Here is a 10,068-nt window from a genome sequence, read left to right on the forward strand (position 1 = left end):
AGTTATATTTACATTTACAGGGACAGGGTCGTACACTCCCAAGTCACATGGGACAAATAAAGTGAAGATCCCTAGGGTGACGATTATCCAACGGCTAACATGAGAGGATCGAGCATCGTAGCCTCACGGCCCACGGGGCTAGACGAGATCTTCATGTTACTCCTATATAGTATATATCTTTTGTTTAGGTACCCAAAAGGATCAGGGCGGGGGATGCACGCTGGAGGTACGTGCGTGTGAGATCGTGTTCACAGCCTAGGAAACATTTTTTATGCACCGAGAAAAAAAATTAAAAAAAAAAAAAAAAACAAAGAAAAGGGAAGCTTTTTTTTCACCAAATAAGTATTTTATTTTATGAGTAAATTAATAATTTATTTGATGTCTTTGCCTTTTTTATTAAACAAATAAAAAGTTCTCATTAGAAGTTGAACATAACTATAATAAAGTTTATTTTCTTAAAAAAATTATTAGATTTAAGTTGTATTTAGATAATGAGATAATTTTAGATATTTTATAAATAATAAAAAAATAATAATGATAAAATAATAATAAATCGTGGAGTATTGATAATTTGATATTCTAGCACACAAATTAATCATTTGTATTGAGATGTTCTTATTGACAATAGTTCGGTCACAAATACGGTGGATTGGTTTATAGGCGGTAAAAATGAATGGAATTTGACAAGTGAAGTTGTTTTACATTATATTTTTTATTATGTATTACTAGTTTTCTATTATTTATAACTATTTATTCTATTTTTATTATTTGTTATTTTTTTACTATTATTTATAAATAATTTAATATCACTTCAGTGTCTAAACATAGACTTACAGTTGAGATTTGTCTGATTTTTTTTTTAATAAATTAGATGAGCTGATTTCATATACTCATTATAATTTTTTAAAATTTTTATTAAAAATATAATAAATAATTTAATTTTTTTAAATATTAAAATAAAATTTATATTTATTTAACTTTAAATATATGTAAACAAATAAAACACGAAGAAGGTAAAGATTTTAGGGAGATGGTAACGCACAAGTCCCAATCAAGCTAGGGCCCGGTCAAGTGGGAAGCTAATTAAAGAGAACCAGCCACTTCGGCATGCATACCAAGCAAACACTTGAAGTTGAAACTCCAGTGAGTCAGCAGCAACAACAGCTAGGGACGACTATGGACTGCAATTCCGCCAACGCCAACCCCTAAAATCCACATATACCACTACACGCAAACGTGCGTCTGGTTTCATACTACGCACGTTGCCCACATTTGGCGCCACGATCCTCTTTCCCCAATCTATTGCAGGCCATTTATTATGAAATGCTACGTATAGTAATAAATTGTAAACGTAGTATAATCGCTTTAAAAAAGAATAGGGTTTACGATTAAAAAGTTAATTTTTTTTTCATGTGGGTCTCATATTAATTCATTTTTTTCAAAATGACTGCACGCCGCTTGCACAACCATGATTATAAATATCATTTCTCATTTATTATAAGACGGCAAAATATAAATTAAGGCATAAGATCAAATTTAAATTAATTATTTTTAATTATAATATAATAAAATATAAGTTATTATATGTAATATTTTCAAAATTTTTAATAAAATGAAATTTTATGCAAAATCTTTAAATAAAGTTTTTTAAAATTTATATTTAATGTAACAGCTTAAAATAATATCTCAATATAAATTTTATACTTCAATTTAACATCTTAAAAAATTATTTAAAATATAAATAATTCATTGTATTAAATATTAAATTTAGTATTATTGAGCTTTACATATTTTGAAAAATATAAAATTTAATTAAAATTTTATTTAATGAAATGGTTTAAACACATCATTTTTAATTTTAAAAACTTTACTTAAGATAAGGGCCTTAGGCAATAATCTCGATGGCCTTACCATTGAGCCAACCCTAATTATACTTATACTTTACCATCATCGTAAACTTCCAAACCTCTGGTTAATGTTGGGGCCTATAATTTTAATTTTTGTTTATAAGGTATTAAGGCAGATTTTATTTTATGAAAATTATTTTCTCTAAATGTTTTTTAATATATCTACGACGTTAAGGTAATAAGGTAGGCCTATGATACTTCACATGACTTGTCTTGCAGGTGTATGTTGGCCTTAGATTGTGCAATCAACTGCACCATTAGATGTCGTTTGATTTTTGAAAATGAAATCCTTACCATGTAAGAGTATTAATGGTGGGCTCAATAAACTTTAGTTAGAATTTTTTTTTTTTATAAATTTTAGCTAGTCACTTTTTACAACATCAAATAATAAGCTCAACAAATCTTTCATTATTCTATTCAAATATTAATTTTAAAATTTTTATATACTTTAATTCTAATTATAATTTGAATATGATTATATTAAATATCTTCTAATCTAGCTAGCCGGTTTTCAATTATTATAAATGAAAGTAACGTATATAATATTATTTTATTTGAAAAAAATTAAAACAATTAAAACAAAAACCCAAATTGGGCAACAGACGACAGATTGACAGTAATATTCGGCTACTGCGGGAGAGAACTGGAAGTAATATTTTACTCTAAAAATAACATTTGGCTAGTGTCTTTTCTTCAACAAATTTAACCAGCCATTTAGTTGATGGTGAAATTTACTGTAGATTTATTGAACTCATTGTAGCATAATATTTCACATTTTAACTATTTTTTAATTATAATTTAATTTTATTGAGTCTACTACCTAAGAAAAATAATGTTTAGAACGCTGAAACCATGAGCAAAAATCACCATAACGGATGTAATTACCGGCCACTATTAATAATATTTTTATTATATTTTTAATTTTTTTTAAAGAATTTATAATTTTTCTAAACTAATAAAGTTTTTTTTATTTATCTTCCATAAATTATATATTTGATAGGAAAAAAATAAAAATTATATTTATTATGTGATGTAAAGATAATAAAATTATTATTTATATACTGTTTAAAATAAAAATATAAACCATTCTTATCCGCCCATCTTTCGCGTCGTATATGACAGATGCATAAAACGAGAGATCATGTAGATTTGTAAAAATAAAAAATTAAAGAAAAAGACCAGACATAATTAATGTGGCCCAAATCTAAAATTGTAAGGTGGGGAAAATAAAAATATTTGTCCACTCCCCTCTAAGGTCTGTTCACGTTTCAACATTCATTTTCATTTCTCAAACAAGAGAATGGAACCCACTTGAGAGAAGACGGGTGATAAAAAAAAAGTACGGCCAAAAAATAAATACTGTGGAAACGTAGAGAAACTAGATGTCTCTATGGCCAGCCTTTTGTGGCCTCTTCTGCTTGGGCTGGTGCGAGGATGGCTCTCTCAAGATATTGAAGTCCTGCTTGTCTTCTTTCACACTTTTTAATATCTGGGCAAGTCAGTCTTCCACGTGCTCCTGGGACTCTCCCCCAGCCAGTTCTCTCTCTCTCTCTCTCTTCCACCCCCTCTCACCCTTACTTCAATGACATTTTTTTTTCTCACTCAATTACACTCTCTGACGGACTGTTTTCCTTTTGTTTGCTTCTCTCTAGAAAGCTAAGCAGCGAAAGGAATTGGTATGAAAAAAGGGGAACAGTGAGAGAAAGATATCTAGGATTGGAATCAAAGATTTCCCAGAGAGCTGAAAGAAGGTGATGATGGAAGGAATCAAAGGGCTAGGGGGGGGTGGTGGAGGAGGAAGGGTTGGCGTTGGTGAGGAAGATATGGGGGATGGTATGCAATGCAGCGACCATCCCTATAGAAACAATCCAGGTGGGATCTGTGCTTTCTGCCTCCAAGAGAAGCTTGGCAAGCTGGTCTCTTCTGCTTTTCCTCTCCCTATTCGTGGCTCTTCCTCTTCTTCGCCCTCTCCTTCTTTTAGATCTGATCGGAATGGCGGTGCTGGTTCTTCTTCCTCTCTTTCACTCTCAATCAGACCCACATCAACAAAATCTATCAACGATGGTGGAACCAAAGATAGTCATTATCATGAGTATTATACGAGGCGGGCCCGGATCCCTTTTCTTTTGGCTAAGAAGAAGAAGAAGAAAGTTACTATAATAGCATCGTCGGATCATGCATCCGACATCGTTTTCAAGCGAAGCAAGTCCACCGCAACCCCTAGGAGAAACCGGTTCTTGGATGCTGATGATGGTGAAGACTTCAGCCCAAGAAAAAGAGGAGGTTTTTGGTCGTTTCTTTACTTCTCTTCTTCTTCTTCTGCATCCTCTTCTTCTTCAAAGCCCAGTGCTTCCAAGAGCATGGACAAGAACTTCAGAGACAACCCCAAGATCACAACTTTAACAGCAGCAGCAGCAACAACAAATGTTTCAGTGGGGAAGCAGAAGGAGAAGTGTCTGGGGTCCTCTCTGGGCAAGAAAACTGACATTGTGGAAGATGATGACAGTCCCAATAGTCAAGCCAACGCTTCAGCCTCGTCCTTTGAGCGTAAGGTTTCAAGATCCAGATCTGTTGGGTGTGGAAGCAGGAGCTTCTCCGGTGACTTCTTTGAGAGAATCTCCACTGGGTTTGGGGACTGCACTCTAAGGAGAGTGGAGTCCCAGCGGGAAGGCAAACCTAAGGTCTCCACCTCGGCCGTGCACCGCGGCGGAGCTGGCGGCGAGCACCATCACTGCATGAAAGAGAGGGTCAAGTGCGGCGGCCTATTTGGTGGGTTTATGATAACTTCCTCATCTTCTTCGTCATCTTCCTCTTCTTATTGGGTGTCTTCTTCAGCTGAGGAAATGAACGGGAAGCAGCCGGGAGGGCCACTTGTGCATGGTCGGAGTAAGAGCTGGGGTTGGGCGTTTGCTAGCCCAATGAGAGCTTTCGGCAAGCCTTCCTCTAAAGATGGGAAGAGAGATATCATCAGAGACGCTTCAGATAAGAATACTACCCCAAACTTGGCCGCCATTCCTTCCTTGCTGGCCGTGAGAGGCTAGAGATCGATACTAGTTCTGCCTTTGGCTTAATACACATTTTCATGTTACTTGTCGATTTCAACTCCATGTTTATCTCTGTTTGTGTCAATTCCATTATTAATGTCACACCTTTTTTCTTTTTCTGGGTTCCATTTTCATTTTACTTCCATTTTGGGGAGGCTTAAGTGATAATGGAATAGTACCAATACCTAGTGAGTGTGGCGCTGTGGATTATTGCTTAGAAAAGGAGATGAAACTTCACTTATTTCATCAGTACTACATGTTATTTGTTGGGCATGTGTGTTATAATCTGTATTCTTTGTTGGGTTTGTTCTGTAATATGCGTTGTGATGTTATGGCAAAGATATGTGTTTTTTCCATTAAATAATTAAATGTAGATGATGGTTTGACTGAGTTTCACTCCCCACATGCACACACATGTTAGGTGGTATCAAACACACTGGAATCTCTAATCCAATCCCATCGTTGCTGGCAATGTTATTGACCTTTAGGCTCTTTGATTTTGACTACCTTCTAGTATTAAAAATTCTATCTGGCGATATTCTTTTGATGGAAAATACTAATTAGTTACAGCTTTATATGTGGAGTTAAGATGGTGCGGTGTTCCTTTTAATCATTCAGTTCAACACTGTAGACAATAGATACACGTCAGCGTTCTTTGTAGCCATATGGTTGAACAGTTGGACAAGTTTTGTAACGCTTGCACCACGTACAACTCAAAGCAAATACGAACATTTTTTTTTTCTTTATTTTGATGGGCACGGGTGTTCAGAATAATTCGAGGCTGTACGGGCCTTCTGTAAGAGCATCTTCATCTCTATAATTTAACTTAAAATTACATTTCTTTAAATTTATTCTTAAATTTTATTCATCTTCTAAAAACCTCCTACATCTCATTCTCCATCTCTATCTCTATTCTATTAAATAATATTTCTCTATTCTTTTTTTATTACTTTATTCTCTCTCTTCCATTTACAATCCTAACTACTAACTCTTTTGTCTTATTATCTTTTTTTCAAATATCACTTTCTACTAAATATTTATATGATTTTGACTACCCAATACAGTATTTTTTTAAATCATTAATCGTATTATAAAAATAGTAAATTTTATTAATAAATTAATCCATTTTCTAACGTGATGGAAATTTTATTTAGAAGAGTACTTTTTATCAATTAAAGAATAATGAGGATCCATAGTCACGTATTGATGTTTTATTTTTTTAAATTGGTTGTAACGGTAATATTACCTGTCATTTCTCCAACGGTCATATTTTTTGTCATTTTTACAACGGTAACATTTTTTGTCATATTTCCAACGGTAATATTTTTTGTCTTTTCTCTAATGGTAACTTTTTTTGTCTTCTCTCAAACGGTAACATTTTTTGTTTGTAGTATAACGGTAACTTTTTCCTCTATAAATTAACATATTGCTAACATTCACATTCTCACAAACTCAAGTCTCATTTCATTTATAGAGCAGAGATTCTATTCTATCCTTTCATCTCCCACTCCCTTCATCAAATGGCTCGTACATTCTTTCGCAAATTATTAACATACGTATCCTCTGAAGATGATAGCGATGTTCATACTGAGGAGGTCGATGGACAGTCATCGAGGCAGCGTGACAATAGGCACCCACGTAAGTTTATTCGGTGTGATCATGCCAAGGGGCACGAGCGCCTATTTCGTGATTATTTCGCAGAAAATCCAGTATATCCCTCGAATCTATTTCGAAGGAGATTTCAGATGAGCCGTCCCCTATTTCTTCGTATTCTAAATGAGGTAGAGTCTTACGAGCCGTATTTCGTCCAGAGAAGAGATAATGCCGGAAGACTCGGTTTATCTTCTATGCAAAAAATAACCACAGCACTTAAAATGCTGGCGTATGGGGTTACTGGAGATTTTATGGATGAATACATACGTATCGGTGAAAGCACCGCAATGGAGAGCCTAAAAAGATTCTCTGAGACAATAGTAAATGTTTTTTCAAATGAATATTTGCGTTCTCCAAATGCTAATGATATAGCCCGATTGCTGTTGGTTGGTGAACAACGAGGATTCCCAGGAATGCTCGGAAGCATTGATTGCATGCATTGGAAGTGGAAAAATTGTCCCGCAGCGTGGAAAGGTATGTACTATGGCCACATCCATGAACCAACTATTATTTTAGAAGCAGTTGCTTCATATGATCTTTGGATATGGCATGCATTTTTTGGTATGCCCGGTTCACATAACGACATTAATGTGCTAGAAAGATCTTTTATTTTTACGGAACTTGCTCAAGGGCGTGCTCCTGCTGTCAATTACACTATCAATGGCAACGACTACACTATGGGGTATTACCTTGTGGATGGTATTTATTCCAAGTGGTGAACTTTTGTGAAGACGATTCCATCACCACGAGGGAACAAGAAGAAAAATTTTGTAAAAGCACAAGAATCCGCAAGAAAAGATGTCGAGCATGCATTCGGGGTACTTCAACAACGATTTGCTATCATTCGTGGACCTTCCCGAATGTTCAAAGTGAAGGACCTAACAAATATTATGAAAGTATGTGTTATTTTACATAATATGATCATTGAAGACGAACGTGATGATAGTGAGAGTCTGAACATTGAGTATGATCAACTTGATGATCATCTTCCAGAATTGTCACGCAATCATACAATTGAGCTTACGGACTTCATCCAACGTCATCATCATATTAGAGATAGCTCGGCACATCATCAGCTCCAAGAAGATCTAATTGAACATCAATGGTTATTATATTCCCAACATTAGCATAAGTGCATTCAAACTATGACCTCTTTTCCTTCGTGTTATTAGATCTTCTTGTTTGAGTTGATATGGCATGCATTTGTATTTCCTTCATGTTATTTAAGATTTATGTTTAACTTAATTTGCTTTGAGTTTGTATTTCCTTCGTGTTATTGGGTTTTATATTTGAATTGATTTGCTTTGCATTTGTATTTCCTTCGTGTCATTGGTAACTATGTTAATGGTAAAACCCTTTTAGTAATGCCTTTCCTTGAGTATAAGCTTTGCAATCTATATGATGATGAAAATGTTATTTTTAATAAAAATAAAAATTATTATAACATATTACTTGCACAAGCATATTGAGGCTACAATACTAAAATTGTTAAAAAATATAATCACATGCTTTTTATACATTTATCATTGTTCAGAACAAAAAATAAGATGGCCAACTGAATTTGGTAATATTAAAAAACAAGAAGTTCAATCTTGAGAAGTACTGCGTCTCGCCATGATTTCCCTCTGGAGTTGCTGGAAGTATAACTGCTGCATTTCAGGCATGCCACTCATGTCCATCATCATAATGCGCTGATCACTTTCTTTCGTGGCTAGCTCCACTTTCTGCGCCTCCAACCTTAACCTTTCATCCTCTTGACGAATTTTGGCGAGCTCCTTTTCCCTCTCAATTACCATCTTCTCGGCCTCCAACCTCAGTCGTTCATCCTCAAGGCGTAATTTTTTTTCCTCTTTTTCCTTGTCATACTCCATCTTCTCGGCCTTCATTTGATAAAACTCTTTCTCCTGAGCGCGTGACTCCTCCAAAAGAGTATACTTCATCTTCCTGAGTTGGAAATTTTCCTCTGCTTGTTTGCTTTAGGCCTTTCGTTTTCCTTTCTCAGCTTTCCTCCCAATTGGTCGGTCCAACTCGATAACTTCATTCTCCATGACTTCATCCGCCTCCATATCAAAAGCTGAATCAATTGTAGCGCCAGAACATCGAGTTGGGGTCGGGGATGGGGACATCGTCTTCCTTCGTTTTGGATCCTCCTTTGTGGCGCGCCAAATCCACTTAGGTTGGTCCTTCAACAGGTGCCAACAATGTTCAAATTGGAAGGAGCATTTCTCTAGCGCTTGGTACATAATCTTGGCCTTGTCGAACTTGCATGGAAAAAAAAAACAAATGTTAAACCAATGTAGAAGATAAGAAATTTTAGAGTAAAACAAGAAGGATATCGAATTTTTACCTTGTCTTGGTCGGTCATGCCACTCTGATTTAACCCTTCAACTTGGGCTAGTTTCGCACAAAATTTGTTCGTGGCCTTTTGGATAACCGACCACTGATGAATTAGAGATTTTATTGTCCGCTCAGTTGTGGTTTCTTTAAATTGCTGGAAGTACTCAAAAAATTTTTCCCAGAGTTGGGAGTGTTTTTGATCCGTTCCCTGAACGGCATCAAGACTACAATTTAGCCAAGCGGAGACAAGTAACTTGTCTTCTTCGGGGGTGAAATTCGCACCCCTCACTGATTTCCTAACGCCAATGGGCTCGTTAGGGGGAAGGGTTGGAGAGTCATGCAGGGTTAACGGAGAACTTCCACTTTGCCCACCGTAAGTGGGGTCGAGTTGAGGATCTTGACTAAGGAGGTTCGTGAAGTACATACTAGTCAAGTCTTGTGAATTCATCTCTAAAAAAATATATAGAGATTAGAAAAGATATCACCACAATGTTTGGTTTTTGATCAAGGCTCAGGAACCGAATGGCAATACAAAAGATAAGATTGCCACCCACTCATGGTTGCAACAACCGGTTGCCACTACTTGTTGGCCGTCCGGGTTACCTAGCCACTGAGGAGATGGCAATCTATATGATGTATCCCTACATGCGGTTGTCATCATCACAGCCAAGGGGGTTGAGTTTATACATTATTCAGTTATCAGAACATAATACAAAACACCAACATCATCAGCATGCAGATCATGGAAATTTATATAAGAGCATCCCCATCCAGCTCCACATTATTAATATAACATAATTTAATATGACAAAGGGCTCAGAATGGTGTAAATATGCTCAACATGCGTAAGTAAGGTGGCGAACATCGAATGGCTGCAAAACCCCACTCGAACCCCAATTGCCTTTTGTGGAAAGTACCACAAACTGCAATATGGTCATCCGAATGAGGATTACCCCGCCATATCGATGGGTCCCCTAATACACTAGTGACCTACCAGCACTATAACCATCATCATAGCCTATTAATAGGTCCTCTCCCCCGAGATATATGAATAACTGCAAAGAATCCAAAAAGATTGCACAAATTCAAGCAAACTACAAGGAAACTGTCACAACCACAATACTATT

At 35.8% G+C, this 10,068-nt stretch overlaps 2 protein-coding genes across 3 annotated transcripts; both read left to right on the top strand.

The window, feature by feature from the left end:
- Nucleotides 1–3,295: 3,295 nt before the first annotated feature.
- On the top strand, nucleotides 3,296–5,341 carry LOC122318696. 2 transcript variants are annotated; one of them, XM_043136269.1, is made up of 2 exons: nucleotides 3,296–3,443; nucleotides 3,560–5,341. In XM_043136269.1, exon 2 carries the CDS (start codon nucleotides 3,662–3,664, stop codon nucleotides 4,946–4,948), a length of 1,287 nt encoding a protein of 428 aa, XP_042992203.1. In that variant the 5' UTR covers nucleotides 3,296–3,443; nucleotides 3,560–3,661; the 3' UTR covers nucleotides 4,949–5,341. The 2 variants fall into 2 exon arrangements, with proteins under 2 accessions (XP_042992203.1, XP_042992211.1); XM_043136277.1 differs by having other exon boundaries at nucleotides 3,312–4,676; nucleotides 4,743–5,341.
- Nucleotides 5,342–6,551: 1,210 nt separating this feature from the next.
- Nucleotides 6,552–7,323, top strand: LOC122302688. Its single transcript, XM_043114076.1, has one exon. It carries the CDS (start codon nucleotides 6,697–6,699, stop codon nucleotides 7,321–7,323), a length of 627 nt encoding a protein of 208 aa, XP_042970010.1. The 5' UTR covers nucleotides 6,552–6,696.
- The last annotated feature ends 2,745 nt before the right edge of the window (nucleotides 7,324–10,068 follow it).

This window comes from Carya illinoinensis, chromosome 1 (genome assembly GCF_018687715.1).
Source record: "Carya illinoinensis cultivar Pawnee chromosome 1, C.illinoinensisPawnee_v1, whole genome shotgun sequence".
In the NCBI taxonomy this organism is placed as follows: Eukaryota; Viridiplantae; Streptophyta; class Magnoliopsida; order Fagales; family Juglandaceae; genus Carya; species Carya illinoinensis.